A 24316-nucleotide genomic window follows, 5' to 3' on the forward strand; every position below is an offset into this window, starting at 1 on the left:
TCAGCAGCACGGCGGGACAACATAGACCAGGGGAAGTTGGTAGGCATCTGTCTATCCAAGCCCGACATGATGCAGGATCAGGTGTCGATCTGCACCGGACAGTCTAAAGATAGGCAGCGAGGATCAACCCAGAACTGTCGAATGAAGGAACGAAGCCCACATCACAAGACTTCCTCCAACTACCACCACGTACTTCCAAGTACAATGCCGCTGCAGGATTAGTCTACCTCTAATCCCTATCACAAGACTTCCTCCAGCTACAACAAAATATACAAGAACTACAAAATACGCCCAGGGACTGCTCTACTTCACACACTATCATATTCATAACTACAGAGACTTCAGAACAGGCAATAAAAGGCCCGATGAATCAAAACAGCACTCCAGAAGGGCATTTATAGGCAAAAGAAGTGGTGCACATGGATTAGGAGCACCAACAGAAGAAATCTAACAAAAGGACACAATGAAAAGATAGAATTCAATGAAAGAGGACTTTGGCGTAAAAGAACGGCACTCAAGGACAAGCATATCCAAGAGAATATTCCACAAGAAACAATACAACCCGTGAAGACATGCATTGAATTCTCCAAGAACCAGAATGACAACAGCAATAAGTGACTGAACAAACAACTCGGAAACGTATGAAGGATCACATACAAAATTACAGTGTTAAAGGATTACAGTTGAAAAAGAACTCGGACAGAGAAAAATTATAAATCTCATTGATCGAAGACAAATACAAAGGTTACAGATGGTCAAACAGGACCGGATAAGCTCAGACATAAGATAGAGACAAGATTCTTAAATATTGCAACAAGGAACCTAGTGACGGCAGCAGCGGTAGCTCAGATGTAGAAGAACAGATAGAGTAGCATGATCATTACCAACCAAGCATAAGCCCGGGGGCTGCTCAACCTCACACACCAGCATATCTACGAATGAAGAAAGAATTAAAGAAGAATTTTCCTACTTAAGGCAGAACCACAACCAACAAAGAAGGTATTTATAGCAAACCAGAGGTAAACAAGGCTAAAGATCACAAGAAAGAGAGAGGAAAAGAACAAAAGAGCAAAGCAACAAAGGCGAATAGTGCCCAAAAGCAAGATTCCTGACAAAAAGTAAAAGAAGACGCTCACTCATGGCTATACAAGACCCATTCGTAACCAGCAAAAGACAAAGATCAAAGGAGTACAAATCAAGACCCTTTTTCTGGCTTCTTTTCAACAGAAAAGAACCCAGAGAAGGCTCGGGGGCTGCAAGTACCTACCACAGAAAAACATATTTCCAATTTTTTTGACCCTCCAGCTTTTTGTACCAAAAAACAAGAGGCTCGGGGGCTACACTCAATGAGTGCAATTTTTGCAAAATTGCACTCGCTACACTCAAAGGAAAAAGAACCCAGAGGACATCAAGCAAAAGTGCACATCACCCAAAAGAAAAATCAAAGAAGACCATCTCAAGATTTCACTTCAAGAAGGACCCGGATCAAGACTACAACAACTCGGCCCTTGAAGCTCAATCATGAAATGCTCGGGGGCTTGTCGATGGGGAACCCTACGGGCCCCCCATAGACCATATTGTAGGGAGGTAGGCCTTGGTAACAAGGCCTATAGCCCAATCACCAAGAAGAAAGTGGAGCAAAGCAACATGCAAAACTGAAACTTCAACCCAAACTATACAAGGAAAGGCGCCCGAAGCGTAGCTTAGGACTCTGACTTTGTATCCGAATAAGACACAAACAACGCCTCTCAGCGCCTAGACTATAAAGGGCTGGTGAGGATACCCATTGTAAAAGGAGAACGCATACCCGATACTCAAAGCAATACAACGCAAACAGGCTAACACCAAAACTGGACGTAAGGTTATTACTCGACCAAGTCAAGGGCCTAAACCAGTATAAAATTGTGAGTCTCTTTGCATAACCGCCGAATTCCGCTATTCGCCAAAGCCCGAACAACTGTCCCGGGTACCCCCGTGGCAGGCTATCGGTGGTAAAACATCGACAAAACCCAAACTTTCTTATTTTTTTCATCAACTTCAAATACTACTATCTAGAGACTTACTTTTAACCCATAAAAGGTTTTCTACATGAGGCATCCCATATGTTCTTTTTCTTCTATGACAAAACCTTTGGGTTGTGCCATGTAAACTTTTCATACAAATCCCCATTGAGGAATGCCGTATTTACATCCATCTGATGTAACTCTAAATTGTAATGTGCCATTAACATCATTGTGATTCTAAAAGAATTCTTGCATGAGACTGAAGAGAAAACTATCATATAATCTATTCATTCTCTTTGCGTAAATCATATTGTTATAAGTTGTGCTTTATATCTTTCTACATTCCCTTTGGAGTCATATTTTGTCTTGTAGACCCATTAATAACCTACTGTTTTGGCTTCATTAGGAATTACTTCTAAGTCCTAAACATCATTGTTATTCATCGAATTCATTTCAATTTCCATAGCTTCTTGCCATTTAAATGAGTAAACGTTTCTCATGGCTTCTTCAAATGAGGTGGGATCACCCTATATTTGAATTTCTTCACTAACATAGACTTCATAGTCATCAGAAAAACCAGTTTACTAATTCTTTAAGACCTTCTGGGGCCTTAGCTACTGGCACTTTCATATGGGGTTGTTATTGCTCTTCATTGCTAAGAGGCAATTGATCCTACAGGCTCCTGTATTACAAGATCCTTGTTTGCATTATTCATCTTCTTTAAAGAGCCAACAACAGGTTTTGTATAAATTACACAACATCAACAAGTATTGAGAAATTCATTGTTTTTGAATCACTGAAGTGGGCACGTAGTCCCGCTTCTCTTTAAGTCTTAGGTCTCTACATACCTCTACATACCATGCTCCTCTAGATCTTCCTATCTTTTCTAAAGATAGTGTGTATCTTCAAATATCTTATCTTGGGTTTAGTCTGTTAAAACCTCATATGTTGCTTTAAGCACCACCTCAACCATCTTTGAGGTTGACTATGTTATCTTCCTGGACTTTAAAAGGTCCAGGAATTTAGCTATTTCTCTGCTTAGGGGTATCATTGTTGTGACCGTTGTACTCCTCCAACGATCGTGTTCATCTTAATTAATCTTTATCTGACTCTTAATGAAGAGTATCTTTCTTAATTAATCTTTATCTCACTCTTAATGAAGAGTATTTTTCTTAATTTATCTTAATATTCTCCCCCTTGAAATATGGCATAAATTTTACTGCTATAATTTCGATAACTATTCAGAAAGCCTGTAAATGAGGAGACACTTATAACTTACTTCATTCACATGATTGTGTCATATAAACAAAGTTATTTCTTGATCCATTTAGGAGTACACTTTTCTTAATTCACCTTAAGAACTCAACAAGGTCTTTCATTAGCAGTGCTTTTGTAAGTCACACTTGTATCTTTTCTTATCTTTTGGTTAGTATTGACCATGACGATGCATTACTATTGTGCCAAGGTCAATACTAGAACAACATAAGAGCTACCCAAACTTCTCTCGCTATGCAGGATACAAAACATATGAATCATCATAAAACTTCTCCCGCCATGCAGGATTGATTAGCATAAGTACTATGCCAAAACTTCTCCCCTTGCGGGATACATTATACGAAAAATTAGTCATGACGACTAAAACATTCACTTATATTTTATTTTTCAATTAAATCTTCCCGTTGGTTCTAATTTAATCTAAAAATTAATAAACTAACAAAAAACAGTCCTGAACCGGCTTGACTCAAGCCTTTTCATTCACATACCCCAGCATTGCAGCCCGTTGGTATGCAGCCGACTGATCTCGTCGGTTAAATAAACAAAGTGCTTCTGCATCAATTCCACATCACCGTTAGGCAAAAAATAGAATTAATGCATAAAACTCATAAATCAACTTAAAATACATATAACTACTCTTCAAAATTAAATTCTCTCATTGGTTCGAATTTAATTAGAAGATAATCAACATCATTGCAGCGGAAACTTGATAATAAAATATATTCTTTTAGTTCATGAGCATTTCTTAGTCCTTATCTATTCTCTGAAAAATTCACCACGTTGGTGTAAAATTTACCAGAGATTTAAACTTCAAAACTTAAATTCATTATAATATTATCATCATCAACGTTGGTCAGAAAATGACAATACCATAATCTTACTTAAACAAAAAAAACCCAAACTACTCCTCTAATTTAAATTTTCCCATTAGTTCTAATTTAATTAGAGGATAAACTCAATCATAGTTTACCAAGTATAACTGCTCTTTGAATTAAATTCTTTCGTTGGTTCGAATTTAATTAGAAGATAATAAACATTAAACTTTGCAGCAGAAACTTAAACATAATTTGTGAATTTTATCCACAAGAAAAATTCTTTTGCTAATTTTCTTGAGCCATTAATCAATTTTCAGGAAATAAACATTTACTAGAAAAAGAAAAAAAAAGAAAGAAAAAGTAACTCATTTCTCTTACTGTCTTTGGCCCAACCAGCAAAGCGGCCCATGGCCCATGGCCCCGCGCGCGCTCCCCCGCGCCCAGGCCGCAACCTGGGCTTGGGCTGAAAGCCAGCCCGACCGCTCGCAGCAGCTCGATCAAGATCGCCGGCTCAGCTTCTTTTTCGCGCGAACAAAACCAGCAGCTGCAGTCGGCTCCCCAAACCCTAGCTCAGTCTCACTCCCTTCCTTTCCTCTCTGACCGTCGCGACAAAGAGCAGAGCGCAGTGTCCACTAGAGAGAGAGACCGGAGAAGAAGAGGATGATGGCACCGTCGCCGACCCCTTCACCAGCGTGCGCGCTCCCCAGCGGGTGAGCGCGCCGCCGTCGAGCGGCCTAGCAACGGTGTCCTAGCGCGGCCGGTCTGTATCGGTGCTGAGGTCCTTCCCCCTTTCCCCTTCTTTCTTCTCTCTGTTTGGATCTTGTTTCCCTTCTTCTCGGAGCTGATCCGATTTAGGGTTAGGGTTATAGATCGGTTACTATTTTTCTTCCTCAATGGATTAGGGTTTAGGTTAGTGCTTGGGGGTTGAGTTAGGGTTCAAACCCTCTATCTCTTTGCTTCTTCCCCTTCCCCGGTCGCAGATTCGGCCGGCAGGTTCTCTTTTCTTTCTTTCTTCTAGATTAGGGTTTGGGTCAAGGGTTTGGGTTTGGCCGGTTAGGGTTTGGCCGAACCCACTGTTCATCTTCCCCGCCTACTATTTGTGGGCTAGGGTTCGTGTTTGGGTCGATCCAAATCGGCCGAATTGAACCCTCTTTCTTCTGATTTCTTCATCCCGACTAGGGTTAGGGTTCCAATCCAAACCGGATCGGACCCTCTACTTCTCTGTCTTTTCTATTTCTTTTCAATTTTCTATCCCACACTCAATCTACACACTAGATCGACGGCTCTGATAACATTGATAGCTTAGGATCATCTAGGTGTAGATTAGAGGGTGAATCTGGTACTTGTTTAGTTCAATTCGACCTATAACTTGATACAGAGAGGGAGACAGTGAGAGAGGGAGATGTAGGAGTGGTTGATCGTCGGCTTTGGAGAAGGATGAGCCGTCCATGTCGATGGCGTCGTCCGGCGGCGGTGCAGATGCGGTGGTGGTGCTTCCTGTCGCTGGCAGCACCCCTCTCGATCGGTCTTGGGTTAGAGATTAGGTGAGGCGTCTAGCGGCTCAGGTGAACCTCGTGTCATGTGCCCTGACTCCCACCTCCCTCTATATGATGCTGCGCGACAGGGGCCCACCAACCTTGGTTTGGTTGGATGCCCCCGATCAGGGCACTGGATCAAGGCCCGACTAGACCGTTGGGCAGAGTCGGATGCGATCAACACTAACACGGACCTCTTGTCATCATTCATGCATGCATGCTGGTGACACCGGAGGCTGGCCGGCCAGAGAGGTGGACCACGTATGTATCCGCTGCCCGCTGGAGTACGTATGTAGTCGATGATGCCGTCCCCAGTGCGGAAGTGGCCGCCGCCATCGCCCCAGATGCTAGCTGAACGTGCAAATGGAGATGGTCTAGGAGAGGAGCAGCAACAGCGGCGTGAACACCATGCATCTGCAGCATGTTCGGTTGGCTGGTTCGTATCGTTGCTAGTTCGTGAAGAAGTACTGCTGGCTGGTTTGTGTGAGAAAAAAAAAACTATTCTGACTGAAAATTTAGGATCGTTTACGACAAGCCACAGCCAAACAAACAGGTTGCTAATGGATCGAGCGAACCGGCCAGGGCCAGCACAAGCGCAGCCATCGATGCCTCCGGTAATTAAGTACGACTTTGTGCGCGACTCCACGAGTGCCCCGCCATGGCGGGGAACGAGGACCACCCCCGGCATGGACTGGATACCGACGAACTAACGTGGCCGCCACCAGCGCTGTCGCGCCCTTGTTCAGAATCAGCCACGCCGGGAGGTCGCCATTTCGGCGTCATCCGGCCGGCGGCTTACGGTGTCATGTCACCCGATGAAAAATTTCTCGCGAGCCCGCCGGCGTGACGCAGGTTTGTACCGTGTCCGTGACGTGGCTCCTCGGCAACGGGTGACGTTTCGACGCAGTTTTTTTTTTTTGGGTGGAAATTTGAAGGATGTCAATGAATTGCTAGTAATTACTAAATACAGTAGCAATTTAGGATTTTAAGAAAGTATCTGTCAATGAATTTGATGAACTTTCAGCTTTGCCTGAAAAACAGCTCTGATGTAATGGCAGACTCGAGTCATTATGACGAGTTCTTCAAGGGAGGCTCTGCTTGACAAATTAACGAGCACTGCGCATAACAACGAACACACTAATCTATACTCTGACACGCGCATACCATACACCAGCTAACTTGAACATCAATCAATCCATCCATCAAAGAAACAAGCGTGTCGTAGAGCAGAGCAGAGAAAAATCAGCGACTACTGCAACGCCGGGAGGTCGGGTATGTACGGCCCGGGCTCCGGTGGCGGCGCCATTCAACCAAATCGTCGGATGCGCGCAGTGCAAGAAGCCCAATCATAATAACACATTAAAGCTTAGAACCATGCACCATTCGCATACCAGGCAAACTTCTCACACCAATATCATACGGTCGTTCCTCAACGCAGACACAGCGATCAGATATCACAGAAAACAGTACGCATCAGAATTCAGAACCTAAGCACGACGGTGTAGAACGAAACATTGGTTGCGGCTGCTCACGGCGCCGGCGCGTCGACGGCGGGGAGCAGTGCTGGGGCGTCGAAGGCGGGGAGCGGTGCCGGGGCGTCGAAGGCGGGGAGCGGTGCTGGGGCGTCCTCCTCCTCACCGCTCTCGTCGCCGTAGCAGTAGAGGACGTCGAACTTGTTGCCGGCCGTCAGGATACCCTTCTGGAGCCTCTTGGTGCTGTCGACAGCACGCGATCCGTCGTCGTCGACGATGATCACCTTGGAGCGTGGCGCGGTGATCGCCTGGTACCCTCGGGCGGAGCATCGCCGAGCGACCAAGCAGCGTGGAGGTCGGCGCGGGGCGGGCGCGGGAGCCGGTGCTCGACATCGTCGACGCCGTAGGTGAGTCGGGGCGGACGTCTCGGTGGGAGAGAGGAGGCGAGGACGGGGGTTTTCGAAGAGAGGAGGAGGATGGGGTTTTCGGAGGGAGGGTGACGAGTGTTTTGTACGGAGATTCCCTGCAGCCAGTGCAGTGGCAGTGTTTCTGTTTCCTTCTTTTTCTTTTTCTTTTTCAAAAAAATCTGGATCCCGTCACGGATTATGCCACCTGTGCCATTTCTTGGCATCCGACGGCCACCAGCCCTGCGTTCGGGTCATCGTGCACCACAAGAAAGCAACTTAACATAGTGATGAAAAAAAAACCGTTCTGACCTTATCCTCCCAGAAGTTCTGTAAAACAACTTCCTACTTTGAAATTTTGGCAAAAAAGTGGAAAAATATCTTTTCAACAGTTAGTAAAAAAGCTCCTTAAAAATAAAAAAAATGTTAAATATTTTCTTCAACTCAGTAAGTTTTTGCAGTCGAGAGAAACTCTGTATCCAATCCCCATCCAATATTTTTCTCGATAGACGAGAGTAAATTGGATGAATAAATTAAGAAAATGAAGGATTTTAGACAACAAGATAAAGTATTAAAAAAGGTTTGGTTCGTTAGAAATAGTTCAGATTTCTCAATATAAAATCATTTAAAAATCTATTATAGGAGACTATTGGAGAAGGACAAAATTTAAGTTTGTTATTTCCTACATTAACTTGCTATATCTATTTAGTTTAGCAAACACCTGGAGATGCTCTATGTTATGCTAGTATATGTACTAATCACCAATTATACATGTTAATTGTTAATATACATGACATGCAAGTAATTAAATATTAGACAGGTGTTTATACTTGTATATTATTGTGTGACTTTATATATCGATAAAGATATACATCGACCGTCCGGACGGGGAAGGACGCACCTGACCCACGCCGCACATCGCGTACCTCGCTCCTTATCCTTTCCTCAAGCCGCACTCCCGCAGCGCTCGCGCTCCCATTCTACTGCCCACCCATCGTGACGGACACCGCGGGCCGGTCGCCCTGCCTGCACGCCGACGCTCCCTCCCTCCCTCCCTCTCCCCTCTGCGACCTGCTACCCCACGCCCCCAGTGACCCGGCTCCCGCTCCCCCCACCGAAGACAAGGACGACGGCAGCGGCTCCGACGAGGTAGGTCGATCTTCCTCTGGATCTGAGCCCTCCTCCTCCTCTGGATCTGAGGCCCTTCCTCCTCCTCCTCCTCCTCCTCCTCCTCCTCCTCTGGATCCGAGGGATGCGGCGGTGGCTAGGGTTTCGGCGAGCTCTGGGGTCCTACTCCCTCCTCCCTCCAGCGAGCTCGAAGGTGATGAGTCAGGGGCTGGAGCAGTCTGCACCTCGAACACATCCTCTTGTTGTTTGTACATTTTTTGTTGTTTTCTCCGTGTTGCAACGGGATTTTTGTGTTGTTGCAACAGATGATTCTCGAATGTTGCAATAGGGTGATTGATGTGTTGCAAAAAGGGAGTTCTAATGTTGGGATTTGTATTTTTCCCCTAATGTTGCAACGGATGGTTTTAATTGTTGAAATTACCTTTTTCAAATGTTGCTGCGCCGAAAGATGATTTGAGATGTTTCGTTTTTTCATGTTTTATGGTTGATGTTGCGATGTTGCAGAACTATTGTTTGAGATGTTGCAGTTTTCGATGTTGTAGTACATAATTTTCGATGTTACAGTACATATTTTTCGATGTTGCACTATATAGTTATACAATGTTGCAGTATTTATATTCTGATGTTGCACTACGTACTTCACGTATTTTTGCGATGTTGCACTTTGAAAGTGTTTCGCGTTCTTGGGACAGGGGTGTGGTGGGGAACGGGGCGCGGTGGGGAAACGGGCACAGTGAGGGGACATGGGGGGGGGGGAGATGGCGGCGCGTGAGGGGACAGGCCGCGCAAGTGGCGTGGTTCGATCGTGTTCGGATTGGTTGGGATCAGATGTTTTCTGTTACGATAATCGAACGCCCCAAGGTGCAGACGCGCGCTCGCGCCGGACGTTAGGATAACCGTTTATACATTGCATATTTTCTTCTAACTTATTAATTTTTCAGCTTTTCGTCCTCACTTGTCCGTATACCTGCATATCCCAATTCCGTTTCTCGCCCTAACCGATCCTGCCTTGTTTGCATATCCCGATTTCGTATCTCATCCTAACCGAACCCGTCTTGTTTTCACCGAAAATTATAGAAACGGCCGTTTTCGTGTTCAAGGGCCTCATTTTCACCTGCACGACTAGAGTGTATTATTTTTCTTTGTGAAGAGTTTTATGCAAACAATTTTTTAGGCTAAATAGCTGGCAACAAAAAGATGTGGGAAAAGATATATATAGAAACAAGAAATATATAAGTATTCTAACATACAAAATTGCACGCCAACTTTTGTGGCAGCTGTTGCATGAATTATTATTCCACTCTCTTTCTACATGCAACAGGATTATCTACTGAACAGTGCAATCAATCTAGTACTATCAAGGGATCCCATTTTATCTAATCGGCATCAAATTGCTAGTGCACCATCCACTGTTTCGCTTTCATCATCGGAAGACTTCGATTTGGAAGTAACTCTGGAAAACCCGTAACCAAGAGAACTTCCTGTCGTAGCACACAACTATAAAGGGAACAACAAAAGGCCATCAGATAGTTACAAAAATGTGATGATATTGCTCAATATTATATTGCATGAACGCAGCATTGTATGAACCTGAAAGAAAAAGAAATTTTCCCACATGGTGTCATATTACATGGACTTCAGAAAACCTCAAAACTCAAGAACATAAAAAAAAAACATCTAAGACTTGCTATATTTAAAAAAAATTGGATGTCCATTACACTACATGTATTATTAGAAACGAACTGCACCCATTTGTTCCTTGGTATACGATAGTCTACTAATTCGGGGCCTGTTCGCTTAAACTTATCAGCCAGCTTATCAACTAGAATCTACAGTATTTTTCTCTCACAACAAAACAGCTTCAGCCGGCTTTAATACCAGCCAAACAGGCCCTCGATTTTTGGGCTTTGGCTTCACCGAGCTAAAAGTCAGAAGGATCATTATATTGTACTAGTATAGTGCCCGTGCTAACGCATATTGTATAGTGTATACCATCACTGTTCCAGCTAGCAAATGGCTAGTGTTTAATCATGTAACAATGTAACTAGTTACTAACACGAGACTGTCATCACAAGCTTACTTCAACACACATCTACAGATTCTACAACAGCTATCCTTGAATTACTACCATTTGGAAATTTGCTTTGCCTTGGTTTACTGCTTATATTTTTGTTTGTCAGAAGCTTTCTGTTGCAAATATCATCAATAAGTTTAGCAGACCACTGAATGATGACATAATTACACACCTCTGTAAGCTCTGACAGATGACGATTCCGGAACTCGCTGATGGTTTCCTGAATCTCTGACATTGGAAGTTTTGCCTGAAATGAAGCATATGCATCAAATTCCATACATTACTAATAAGCACAGTGGATGGTACAATCAAATAAGAGCTTACTTGTGCAAGAACAGCAGCAGCTAGCTGAAGACTTGGCTCCAAGGTCTCAGGGACAACCTTCAAATTGTTCACACAATTCCATCAGAAGATATGTTATAAGTACTACATGTGAAATAAGGTATCTGATACGGAGTATAAGGGAAACTACCGATAGTGCATAATAGCAACAAAAGTTACACAGTACTTTAGGTGCATGCTTGGTCCCATTATGATAAAAGCAATAGAACACTCTTTGCAAACAGAAATTGTATGTGTATATGGTCAATAAAAGTTGCATCAGGAAACCATTATCACCAAGAATGCTCTGTAATATCCACGTACCGCCATTGCACCAGCTTTCTCCAAATTAACACCATGATCAACATCATGTGCTCTAACAAATGTCTTCACATTTGGGAAATATTTGCTCAATGCCCAGACAGCTCTGTAGTTTGCACCAGGAGTATCCAAAGTAATTGCAGCAGCACAAGCTCTTTCAGCTCCAACTTTGTGCAGTACCTATTAAAATTCAATTAGAACAGTACTCTCAACAAGCTATATGTGTTATTAAAATATAAACGAACTCTCCCTACCTCTCTGCTTCCAGCATCCCCAAAATAAACTGGAAGGTCAAGTGCACGCCCAACTGCTACCCGATCACTGACAAAGAAAATAGGCATCAGAAAAAAGAAAATTTGGATGACCTGACCCTGACCACTAAGGTGGATAAATTGAACACGGATGATTTCGTTCCAAAGGAAGGTTAAGACATGCAACCATCATATTGCGGGTCTTGCCAGCATTTTCCTGGATTCCTGGAAGAGTCTGCCTGAAAGTTTGTTTTATTTTCTGGATTTAATACATTCCAACTGCGGACCCACATTAGCCTAAAATATGGTATCAACCATCTCAACTCTACACAGTAACTTACAGACTTAAATCTGCATAGGTTCATGCAGCCATACTTAATGGTTAAACATTAATTCAGAACAAACACTAAGGTTCTGAATGCTATCCATGGTTTCTTTAAAATTCAGGTTATTGCAAGATGCACCATACCTTCTAACATCAAGTGCAACAAAAGGGATTAACCGTTCGGACAGGAGTTGCGCAATGATCTAGTAAGGGGGAAACAGCTTTATTAGGATCAGTCAGACATGGAAAAAATCGTAGTGTGTGAGGATTGCAATACAACCTGCCCAACACGTCCAAAGCCTAATAAAATAATATGGTCTTGCAAATCGTCAGTCTACATACATAGACAGAAAAACAGAAGACAGCAACATTAGGCGAAAATTGACATGTTAAAGGAATAAAGGATATTAAAGAGCTGGCATGCTATTTGACTACAAACTTGGCAGATTATAGTAACAAGAAGCAATACTATCCCACCACCATGTGTTTTTTTTTCTCTGGCATAAGCTCTTTGGTTAATTGTTCATCTAAAATGGCTACTGCACTAGCTGATACCTGAACTGATTGGATTTTAGATTTTTTTTTCTCATCTTTGATCATTATCTGAGATAGGAGACAGATGCTTCAGCTAAAGTTATAACTACCAACAATTCTTGCCAAACTTCAGCATTGTTTCTGCATATGCAATATCCACATTATTCTTGTACAAAAAAAAAAATGTAACTCTCACTCGTCATTTTACTGCCAGTTCTTGGGTGGGTCATGGCTGCTAAACTGAAACAGAATAATACACCCACTGTGCTCGTCAATCATCCTCAGTATCTCGGTAACCATCTGAAGAGATAGAATCACCTAGTTCTGAGTTTTTAGCTGGTTCATAATTAGAATCTCCCGCTGGATATTACAATTGTCAATCAGCATAAATGGAAATAATCTTAGGGCTGGCCACAAGAAACTACTATAATCCAAAGTACTGAAACACACATAAAAAAGTAAACAAGGCTACTGAGTTGTTTGATTTCTTAACATTGTCAGGACCACTCAATCACACAAATATCAAATGGCAAATGAGTCTAGCTACATTTCACACAGGGAACACACTTGGCTACACGATCAGGCATTCAATTGAAACTTGTATTCTACATGGCAGGTTAGACTAGAGATATGGCAGACTGACGGTGCTTTTGCATGCATGTGGCCAAAATTACATAAAATGTAACATTGTAACCGAAGCAAGAAGCAAAAGTCGGAACAAACAAATACCTCACTTTCCACGGGCAATAAACTCCTCACATCATGCTGCTCAAATTTTGATGCCAGAAACTGCCCTCCAGCAGCTAACCATGGTGTCAGAGCCATTGAAATGCCAACGACTAAAAATAGCAACGATGATAATTGAGGTGATAGAAGACCCTGTAAAATAGTGTGTTCATCGGTTTTCCCTCTGCTCTATAACATCTATCCATAGCAAACAATCATATGATTCGTGACATAAAACAACTATAGATGTTCCTATGATCAACTATTTATTGTGTAAATGAGAAGTAGGTCTAGAGTACTAGATACCTATGACACAGAAAGAGTTCTAGCTGTAGTTTCTGAAGAATGTATATTGTGGTGTTGGGCTGGAGCTAAGGCTCTGCAACATCTTCTTAGTAGGTTGCTACCTATGGCTGCTTAGAGCATCTCCAGCAATACTACCTAAAACACTACCTATTTCTCTCTTTGGGTAGCCACCCATTTTCATTCTACCCAAATTTTGCTCCCAACTCCAGCAATACTACATAAAACAGGCTACCCAAATCCGTCATGATAGAGAATGGCATGTGGGTCCTATGTGTCATACTCTCTCTGGTTCTTCTCTACAGCAAGCCGCGCTGGCCAGGGCAGTGCGTCCGGCAGAGGGGCACAGGGAGGAGAGGCCGGCGCGGAGTGTCGCCGGGGACGAGCAGGGGAGCCGCGCCGCCGGGGACGGGAGGGACGAGAGCCGCGCCGGGGACGGGCAGGGGAGCCGCTCCGTTGGGGAAGGCGAGCCAGGCAGGTCGCACCTAGCAGAGCCCCGCCGCCGCCCAGGGCTGGCCGCGCTGGGAAGGGCCGCCGGGGATCCGTGATGGGAAGGCCACCGGGAGCCTCGCCGCCATCACGCCTGGGAGGGCGCTGGGAGCCTTGCCGCCGCGCCAGGGAGGGCCACCGGGAGGAGCCGACGTGCTGGGAAGGGGCACCGGAGAGGGCCACCGCGCCGGGGTTCCCCGCCCGTGCCGGGGAGGAAGTCACGAGCGCGCGCGTAGAGGTCGCGTGGAGGAGAGAGAACTTTTGGGTAGTCACCTTTGGCCCAACAGGAATGGGTAGTGAAAGAGGGGATTTGGGTAGCCAATAAATTTGTTGGGTCGTAGGTAGTCTGCTGGAGTGGATTTTTTGGCCTCCACTACCCAAATTGGGGATAGGTAGTCTAATAGGTAGTGTTGCTGGAGATGCTCTTAGGCGCTTGTTGAGCAGTGGTTGTGTGTGTTTTTCCTAGTGTGTGGAGCTGAGTCCTGTACTTGGTTACTTGGGGAGAGCAGGCTCTGCCTCTCCTCCGTTGTTTTATTCTCTTCTTAATGAAATGACACGGCTCTCCTGCATCGTTTGAGAAAAAAAAAACGACATATGTTACCTGGTTGACAGCTTCTCCAAAGGCAACAAAAGCAAACTCACCACCAGGTGCAAGCAAGAGGCCAACACGAATGGCAGCTATAGTAGAAACCCCAAACACCCTGCCGACAAATGTAACCAATAATGTCTTTCCAATTATCAAGAGACCCAATATCACAGAGATTGCTGGGAAGTTTGACAGAAGCAGCTTTGGGTCAATAGACATTCCAACCTGGAAAACCAAACCTCAATGTAAGAATTAAGCAAGGAATTCTCATCATCCTAAAGAAAGTGATAAAAATACCTTGATGTTGGACAAGCAAAATCGGCAGATAAATAAGCGCTCGAGCATTGATTATTGGCATACGTTTGATTCTACCTAACAGATGATAATGTACACACACAAAAAAATGCATTTACTTGACAAGCTGATGAAAGAGGACACTGAAAGATACTTTATTTGGGTAACATACAATGTTTACAAATCGTATAGTCGAACCTAGTCGCCATGGGACCGACCAGGTGACTAATCGCGATTAGTCATCGACCAGACCAATTAGTTGAGCCTATTCGGTCCTAGTCATCCTATATATTTCAGGACATATACATATTATTTATATACCTATGTATACTATATAGTACACACAATAAAGCAAGAATCAAGACTATATTAGTGGTTAATTGGTGACTTGTGAGAGTTAATTTCTGCACTGTCCAGAACTCCATATCTCAGGATGGAGAATCAGCAAGTGAGTAGCAGAGGGGCAGCACAGCAAGCAAGCAGACTAGCAGAGAGGTTGCGGACTGAGGGATGGAGGGAAAGGGCAGACACCGTTGGAGGACTCATCATGAAGAGCAGCGATGACTTGAACTGGCAGAGGGCGCTGGCGGCTTGACAACTTCACTGGAGAGGAAGAAGGTGCGCAGGAGACAGGGAATAGAGTGCGGGGGAGGAGGAATAGCGCACGGGGCTAGACTGTAATGTATGATGCTACACTGATAACATTTACTGGCATGATTGTTCCGATAAGAAAAAAATGGTAAATTATGTATTGAGATGAGAATTTAATATGAAGTTAAATACTCCCTCCATGTTCTTGTATAAGGCACACTGTTATGAATGGCGTTGGGGTTGTTGGGACCGAGAGGAGAGAGCTGAGGGAAGTGGCGGCGATGTGCGTGCTACAGTACCCGCAGCGCTACAGTATTCGCGGGTACTGTTCACGTGGTGGCGGCGGCGGCTAGGGCTAGGGGCGCAGGGGGGAGGCCGGCCGCGGGGCTTCGCCCACGGCCGGCAAGAGAAAAGGGATTTCCTTCTAATCTCTTGCTTGATTCTAGATTGATACATCTTCTCTCATTATATAGAGAGGTCTGACTTAGCCCCTAAGCAAGCGACTAATTAACCCTAATGGGCTAAGGCCCAATAGGCCCTTGACTCCTCTAACACTACACCCCACCTGGACATGCAGCTCGTCCTCGAACTGCAATCTAACGATGACACTAACGATGCCTCCACTAGACACAAACCTAACACCTAAAAATAAGCCTTTTACATCTCGGCTTATTTTATTGACCTGAAGAAGACTACGACTCTTTATTTTTTTGACTCCTGAAGATACGGCGGGCACCCTCCGCTTGCTGGACTAGCACGTGTGTAGCCACCTGGATCCCATGGAGACCATCGGAACGAGAGGGGTGCACGGGTATGGCCACCTAGAATTGGTGGCAACAGCAACCAACGGAGACGTGCTCGTGGCGGACGGTGGCGGAATGCGATGGCGCTAGGCAGTGCGTCCCCGCCGGTGACAAGGAGGGAAGCTGCTCCCATATCGCCGGTGCCGCAGAGTTGGAGTTCGCCGCCCACGGAAAAAACACCATGCTTGCGCCTGAAGACAACAGCAGGTTGGCGCGGTTGCTGGTGGCCATCCGACCAGGCGAGGTCGACCGACCATGCTAGGTCGCGCTCCCCTATGCTGAGGTCGACCGCCGCCAAGGTCACCTCGTGCATAGGTGAGCGCATCTTCTGCAGCCGCCGGCGCGCTAGGAGGCCATGCGCCGCAGCCTGTAGCCGCACCGCCGCAAACACCTTGCAGGCACTTGCCCGCGCAATCGCCTTCCTCTCCATGAGCTGCAAGGCTGCTGCTGTAGGGACGACTGGACGCCGCCGCTTGAAGATGGGGTGTTGTCGTCCCTGCCGGCGCGCTAGGAGGCAATGCGCCACCGCCTGCAGCTGCGCCGCCGATGCCTGGATGCCATCCACGCCCCCATAGAAGACGCCATCGCTGTCCTGCTGTGGCGGCACGGGGCTGGGGGTGGTGAACGACGGGATCAGTGAAGGAGTGGTGGAAAGCAGCGCGGGACTGCTGCTCTCCGCGCCCGTGCTGTCCAGCGAGGGCGACGCGGCGGAGAGCGTCGGCATCAGGCTGCCGCCGTGGAACAAGGGGCCGTCCACCCCGCCGTCGAGGACGCCCGGAGCCAGGGCGCCGCCAGGCGCCATGACAACCCCGCTGGTCTGAGGCATGGCGTAGGGGAAGATCGCCTGCGGCTGCCACGGCTGTGGAGGGAGAGGTGGTGGGATGAGGGCGGCCAGGGTCGCCTGCATGGCCGCCATGGCCGCCTGCATGGCCGTCATGCCGCGGGCGATCGCAGCCACGTCGGCGGCCAAAGATTCCAACGTCAGGGGCGCTCCCGAGGATGTGGACGACAACCCCGACACGGCTGACGGCGCTGGCGCTGATGGCAGGGGGTAGACATGATCGAACCACATGATCGAACCAGAGATCTCTGATACCAGATTGTTATGGATGGCGTTGGGGTTGTTGGGATCGAGAGGAGCGAATTGAGGGAAGCGGCGGCGATGTGCGTGGTACAGTACCCGCAGCGCTACAGTAGTCGTGGGTACTGTTCTCGTGGTGGTGGCGGCGGCTAGGGCTAGGGGCGCAGGGGGAGGCCGGCCGCGGAGCTTCGCCCACGGCCGGCAAGAGAGAAGGGATTTCCTTCTAATCTATTGCTTGATTCTAGATTGATACATCTTCTCTCATTATATAGAGAGGTCTGACTTAGCCCCTAAGCAAGCGACTAATTAACCCTAATGGGCTAAGGCCCAATAGGCCCTTGACTCCTCTAACACACACACACACATCAAGATTCAAACTTTAAAATCTTTGAACAACAATTTAGCTAACAAATTTTAATTATTATAATACAAACTTGATACAGTTAGATTCATAATCAAATATACTATCCAATTATCATAAGTTTATAACAAAAAATATATTATAAAATGCGCTGTTTGAGAAAAAAATATATTATAAAATAAACAAATGGTCAAAGTATAATTTGGGAGACCGTGTCATGTCAAGCCGTGCCTTACAAAAGATTATGGAGGTAGTAACTAATAGAGTAGCAAGTCCGTGGTAACTTAATTTGATGCGCATGACGATGGTACAAGGTTAGGAACACTTGAAACATAACACTAACAGAAATAATTCTTGATGAAATTATATTCACGGTACTCACCGTCATAAAGAAAAGTCCTAACAGAAGACCACGATAGGGAGCTATATCTGACTCAACCTGCAAGGAGAACTCCGTTTCTGCTAGTAACAGACCAGCCAAAAAAGCTCCAAGTGCCATTGATAACCCAGCCTGTGAATAGTAGTACCATAGAATCAAAAGTAGTTTTAAGCAATGCAAAGGCTAGAAATAAACATATAGAATACGAACCCGGGCTGTAAGAAGACTTGTGCCAAAAATAACAAGGAGTGTATTTGCTGAAAATATCTCAGCATTCCGATTTTCAGCAATTATTTTGTAAATAGGCCGGAGCAACTGTTTGATACAAAATGGAAATTGCTCGTTAAATAGTTGCAGATAAATTCAGATAAATGCAGCTGCAAGGAGAAAAAACAGAAACATGCATGCATGCAAGGAAACAAGCCCATGTCCAGCTGGGCCCAGAGTCTACGTATGGCATACAAAAAAGTCCCAGAAAGGATAAGCAAAATAATGTAAATGAACAGTCAACTCACCAGACGACCTCCAGCAATTATGGCAGTTATAGCAGCTACTGCTTTGACTGCAGCCATTCCCATGGCTTCTGCTATTGCTTGGAAACCAACCTATAAAAAACAGATATTGAACGAAGGCCTCAAGATCAAGCAGTTCAAAAGGTAGTGTAAACTGGGCATGGTTTTTGAGGCGTTGTGGCATCCTGTGGCACTAAAACCTAAACGATATGGCGTAACTAAAACCTTGTGGCGTCCTTGGCGCCTGCGGTACACCTTAACGCCAAGGTGACACCTCAAAAACCATGAAACTGGGAAAGGCATTGACTGCATCACTAACATGTGGCCCCAGGCCCCATATATCATCCTCAAGTTGGATGCTATTTCCAAAATTTACATATCGTAGGACTACTGAATAAATTTTCTTACTTAATAACACGCGCAAGGATAATCCTGCCGATCAGTCACTAATGCTACAAATTTGCATTTCACCTATGCCATCTGAAATATAGAAATGTCTATTGCTACAGTAAACTCTAATGGTCCCGAATAGCAACAAAAATTCAATGGGAATTTTGATTCAACATGAGTTTGAAGTGCTCCTAGTCACTAAAATCATACTACCATTGGTCTTCACAGACTATTTTCTCGTGCTACAGTAGACTCATAATCTCATTGGGCTATAAAGCACATAAACTATGTGTACCAATAAGCAAAAGGTCCTAGGACAGACAAGGAAAAGAGCATAAAGATAAAATGGTTACCCCTCCTTTTGAAGAATTAGGTGATATGAGAGGTATTAATATCAACAGGACCACCACAGCCAAATCCTGGGGACAACACAAGAAAATATATTAAAAAGGCAAGCTAGATTAACATTACTAAAGGATTGAAGGCTCTCAATGCTTCAGAATGAGTATGCCATGCAAGTCGATACTAGCACGTATGCATCACAGATGTGAACAGCAAAAGATGCATAAAGATATGCAACTGTGAGGTGTGATCTAAAAGTTGTGAACAGAAATGATGTGCTGAAGTAAATTAGCAAGAAATGAACGAATGGAAAGTTGAAGCATAAGCTGCGTTATTTCAAAAACAGGGAACATATCTGAGCATAGTGAGGTTATACCTGGAACAATAACACAGAAAATGTAGCACGCCCATGACGTGACGTACTTTCACCACGCTCTTGCAATACCTAGAAAAGCAGAACACTAAATGCTTAAAGGCCAAGCAACAGATGATCATCACAAAACTTGGAAAGTACAGATTACAGATAAACATATAATTCCCAGTCATGTGAACATGATGAATCAGGCATGGTTCCGGTCAAACATTTGAATTGGAAACATGAAAACCATGGGTTGGAAGCACTTCCAAAATATATCAATTTGATTGCATTACAGATAGTAAATAGTGATCAAAGCGACAGAATGGAGACCTTGCCTTTTGTCCAAAATGTCAAGTGTCTTTGACCGGAGGGAGTAGAATTTTGTACTCGCCTAAATGAAACCTAGTTTGTGCCTGAACATGGCATTTTGAAGCGTGGCAAGAAAACAAATTTCCCTAGTAGCTTATTAAATACTAAATGGCAACTCATATTAGCTGAGAATATTAATCAGGGGTATATGTTTCTGCTCATATGTTCTATCAGTAACAAAGAAACAAGAGTTTGATAAACAAGTGTGATTTCAAGGAAGTACTTGCAAGACAACAGCTGTGGATGACAGAGCCAAGCCACTCCCAACAACGATTGCTGCTGGTCCTGGTAGTGCGGCAAAACGATGAGCTATCATACCAACAGCTGCAGTAGTAGCCAGCACCTGTCAATTGTTCAAATTTATCAGGGAGTAATTGAGTAATGATAACTGTTTGATGGTTGCGTTAGCATGAACAGAACCTGAGCAGATCCCAAGCCGAAGACATACTTCTTCATCGAGCTTAGCCTTTCCACAGAAAGCTGCAGGTGCAGGATATTAAGCCAGTATATGCTGAAAGAAGAAATAGTATCCAAAGGCACTTAGTTGTGTACCTCAAGTCCAATGTTAAATAGTAAGAACACGACTCCAAATTCCGCAATTGCCTTTGTCCCATGCACATTACGGATGATGGAGAGCCCATATGGACCAATGAGGACACCAGCAGCAAGATATCCAAGAACGGGACTGCCTAAGGTATCAAGGTAAAATTTATTTGCAGAAGGTCACAAAACTTTCATGAAAACTGATGATCTTAATCACAAATGTTTCCAACTTTTGTATGCACATGAGTTCATGCATTCTAGCTCCTAACTTCAGAAGTCCAGGCATTTCAATTCAGGAAAAGCATGGTGCACAGTTGTCACTAAAACAGTACAAGTTGACGAGACCAGAAGGGGAGTCGTTTAGTTCAATTGCAAACTTCCTTGGGTGACCAAAATAATGCAAAAAGCTACAGATGCTGCTGAACCATGCCGTGCACAAACAATATTAGAATATGTATCTCACCTCCAGGGATTTTCTGAAATAATGGTACAAAAATAACACTGGCCAGAAGCAAATATAGTACGTCAAAAAGCGAAGCTTCTTCCTCATTTACCTGAATAGGGAAATGAAGAGCGTAAGGAGTTTACATGCAAGCTAAGTTTCATTATAACAGTTGAATATCATAGACGTACACAAAATAAAATCAGAAGATGAGCAGGTTCAGATGAGGAAATTGTACCTCTTGATGAGGTAAGAGCTCTATTAGCTTCTTTACTCTCTGTGGAATTTGCCGTATCTCACGAACTATGGGCTTTGTTGTGGAGGTTACCTTTCCAATACTTGTGGCAATGCCTTGCTGCTGAAATAGTTGACTCTTCTCAGCTCTATTTAAGAAGAATGCCCTACAGGACCCATAAAACAAAAACCCTTTCAGGTATTGCCTAACTGACATGAATGAAAATGATGTCCACCAGTTATAATAAGGAAGACACTTCCATTCTCATTTCTAATTTTGAGTGCAAAGAAGAGGTGACTATACAGAAAGTATGCTTTTATCTGTACACAAATAACAGCCAATAAGGTAAATTGGTGGAGTGCAGTTATCTGAAATCAAATCCTTACTGCAAAATGCAAAACCTAAAAAACACAAAGCAGTTGTCATGTGACTCACCCTGCACCAAGAAGCAATATCCCAACAAGAAGCTTCGGAGCCTGTTTTTGCACAGATTTCATTAACCCCCGAAAGACAGATGTAGGCGTAAACTCTCCATCAACTTTGGAGGAGAAGAAAGATGCTGGGAAGAAGCGGGATGATCTCTTCACCAGTGCTTTTGGAGCACTCAGTGGTTCCTTGGTGACCTCCTTTCGTTCCATTTCCTGTTTCTTCCCTTGCTTCGACTTATCTGAATCAGGTTCAGCTTCTTTCTGAGGCTCAACAGACATCTTATCACTGCTTGCTTCATCATATATTTCACGGGATGGTTCAAGCTGCTCAATGCCCTCAACAGTCAAGTCACCAACCATTAGACGCTCGATACTTGACACCTCATCCCTCACAGAAACATCATCAGTGCCATCGCTGCTATACTCGTGGCCTTCAAAAACGCTATCCTCTTCAGCGCTTTTCTGCTCTTCAGCAGATGACGTTAGCTCCACCACAGTGTCAACCGAGGATATGGCCTTCTCCGCTTTCCCCAGCAACATTTCCGCATCGTTGACACGCTGCGCAGCTTCCATCTCAAGAGCCACCGCCTGCTCAGCCAACACCATTATATTGGCAACATCTTCTTCGGCCTTGGACGCATCCAACTGGGACTTCTCAGCAAGCTCCGTCAGCCTATCAACCTCCTTCTGCAGCTCCATTTTCTTGTCCTGGACATGTCCCAGCTCCTCCTCACACCGCGACAGGGCCGCCCGGCAATCCTTAATCTCTTCCTGTGCAGACACAAGGGCCTCCTCCTCCACGCCTTCGATGCTAACCTCCATGGGCCCGACCGAGCCCCGCTTCGCCTCCAGCGCCTCCGCCGCCAGCTGCAGCCTCGCCTCGGCCATCGACAGCGCCATGGTCGCCTTCTGGACGGCCTCCTTGGCGTCCGCCTCCTTGCCGATGATCTCCTGCACGGTGGCGACGGCCGCGGACACGTCTCTCTGGGCGCCGTCGGCGCGGTCCTTGAGAGCGATGGCCGACTCGGATATCCGCTGCGCCTTCTCCTCGAACATGGTGCTGTTGAGCCTGGCCACCTCCAGCTCGTTCCTGGACCGGTGCAGCATCTCCCTGAGACCGTCGACGTCGGCGGGGCCGGGCCCCCTGTCGTCGTCCGACCCCGAGCTGGTGGCCTCCTCGTCGCTGACCTCGCCGGAGTCCTTGGCGGCCTCCAACGGGCCGTCGACGTAGGCCAATGAGTCGCTGCCCTGGCACCGCGGCGGCCGCCCTCTGGCGCGGAGACTGAGAGGAGGGCTCCCGCGCGTGGGAGCCAGGTAGAAGAGCCCGCCGCGGCCGCGGAGGGCGGCGGCGGCGGCGGACGTGAGGCTCCCGTTCCCGCCGCGGTGCCGCGCTCGCCGCAGGGAGCAGGCCCGGAAGCCATTCCCGGCTGCACCGATCTGCAGGCCCGCCCGAGGGGCCGCGCGGCTGGGCCCAACGCCGGAGGCGAACCTGGACAAATCCATCGTACCCTATCCTGTATCGCAGCCGAGCACGAGGACAATCGGAAACCCAAATCAAACCCGCGGAAAAGGAGAGGTTGGGAGGAGAGAAACAAAAGCGGAAGACAGAGACAGAGACGGCGGAGTGAGTGCTCACGTCCTGGAGGGTGGATACGGATTGGGTCAGAGGGCGACCGGACCGGAGGAAGGGAGGCCTGTCACGGGAGAAGCGCCGACGAGGAGGAGGAAGGGCGGAGGGGCCTCGGCCTCATTCCATTCCTACGACAGGACTGCGCGAGGCGAGGGGGAGTGGGAGGCGAGCTCACCTCACTCGCTGACCCTGGCGTTCGCGTTGGGGGAGGTCGAGGCAAAGCCACGCCACAGGGCCAGCTGCACAAGAAGCCGAGCGGAGCGTGTGAACCTGCCCTGTGCCCCTGTGGGCTGTGGCCGGTGCGGTGCGTGCGGCCTGAATCTCTCTGGGAGTCTGGGGCTGGGCTTCGTTGATCCGCAGACAAATTTGTTTGGATTTCTGACCCTCGGACAATGGTATATTCCTCACTGGTGGTACTTGTACCCCACTGATTTAGCGACGGGACCGCCACGATAGGGAGATTAAAATTAAAAAGGAGATAGAAACACAGCTCATTTTTAAGCTGTCGTTAACCAGAGAAAAAAAGGGGGGAACCATTGCCACCCTTAGAAGGTCCGGATGGCCAAGTAAGACTCAGGACATGCAGCCTGTTCGGTTGGCTGGTTCGTATCGTTGCTGGTTCGTGAGAGTGAAAAAAAAATACTGTTCCGGCTAGAAATTTACGATTGTTTACGACAAGCCACAGCCAAACGAATAGGCTGATGCTTAACATGACTGTGGATTTTTACAAAAACCTTTTTGGCAAAGAACCCGACTCAGAGATTACTCTAGATAGTGATTTTTGGGGCTAAGATGAAAAGCTTACTAACTTGGAGAAAGATCCCCCGGAGAGGCCTTTTTCTGAAAACGAGATTAAAGAGGTTGTTTTCGAGTTCGAGTCTCGCCGAGCCCCGATGGCTTCTCTTTTATATTCTATCAACACTTTTGGAAAACAAATAAATCGGATTTCATGGCTCTGATTAAATGTATTGAAAGGGTCACCTCAGCTTGCCTACA

General features: G+C 45.9%; 2 protein-coding genes across 3 annotated transcripts; both read right to left on the reverse strand.

Annotated features, from left to right (window-relative positions):
- Window positions 1–9830: 9830 nt before the first annotated feature.
- LOC136498019 (K(+) efflux antiporter 2, chloroplastic-like) lies at window positions 9831–23638 on the reverse strand. 2 transcript variants are annotated; one of them, XM_066493950.1, is made up of 21 exons: window positions 23327–23634; window positions 21698–23204; window positions 21266–21428; window positions 21049–21139; window positions 20595–20731; window positions 20463–20522; window positions 20266–20385; window positions 19692–19760; window positions 19327–19392; window positions 18587–18676; window positions 18282–18386; window positions 18075–18203; window positions 14578–14787; window positions 13188–13337; window positions 12205–12258; window positions 12069–12127; window positions 11603–11669; window positions 11352–11528; window positions 11031–11087; window positions 10879–10953; window positions 9831–10129 (listed from the first exon to the last, which is right to left on the reverse strand). In XM_066493950.1, exons 2-21 carry the CDS (start codon window positions 23191–23193, stop codon window positions 10019–10021), a joined length of 3486 nt encoding a protein of 1161 aa, XP_066350047.1. In that variant the 5' UTR covers window positions 23194–23204; window positions 23327–23634; the 3' UTR covers window positions 9831–10018. The 2 variants fall into 2 exon arrangements, 1 of the variants encoding a protein (XP_066350047.1); XR_010769497.1 differs by lacking the exons at window positions 9831–10129; window positions 10879–10953; window positions 11031–11087; window positions 12069–12127; window positions 12205–12258 and having other exon boundaries at window positions 11458–11528; window positions 23327–23638.
- On the reverse strand, window positions 16150–18055 carry LOC136498259 (uncharacterized). Its single transcript, XM_066494202.1, has one exon. The coding sequence runs from the start codon at window positions 17320–17322 to the stop codon at window positions 16150–16152; it is 1173 nt and encodes a 390-aa protein (XP_066350299.1). The 5' UTR covers window positions 17323–18055.
- Window positions 23639–24316: the final 678 nt, after the last annotated feature.

This window comes from Miscanthus floridulus, chromosome 12 (genome assembly GCF_019320115.1).
Source record: "Miscanthus floridulus cultivar M001 chromosome 12, ASM1932011v1, whole genome shotgun sequence".
In the NCBI taxonomy this organism is placed as follows: domain Eukaryota; kingdom Viridiplantae; phylum Streptophyta; class Magnoliopsida; order Poales; family Poaceae; genus Miscanthus; species Miscanthus floridulus.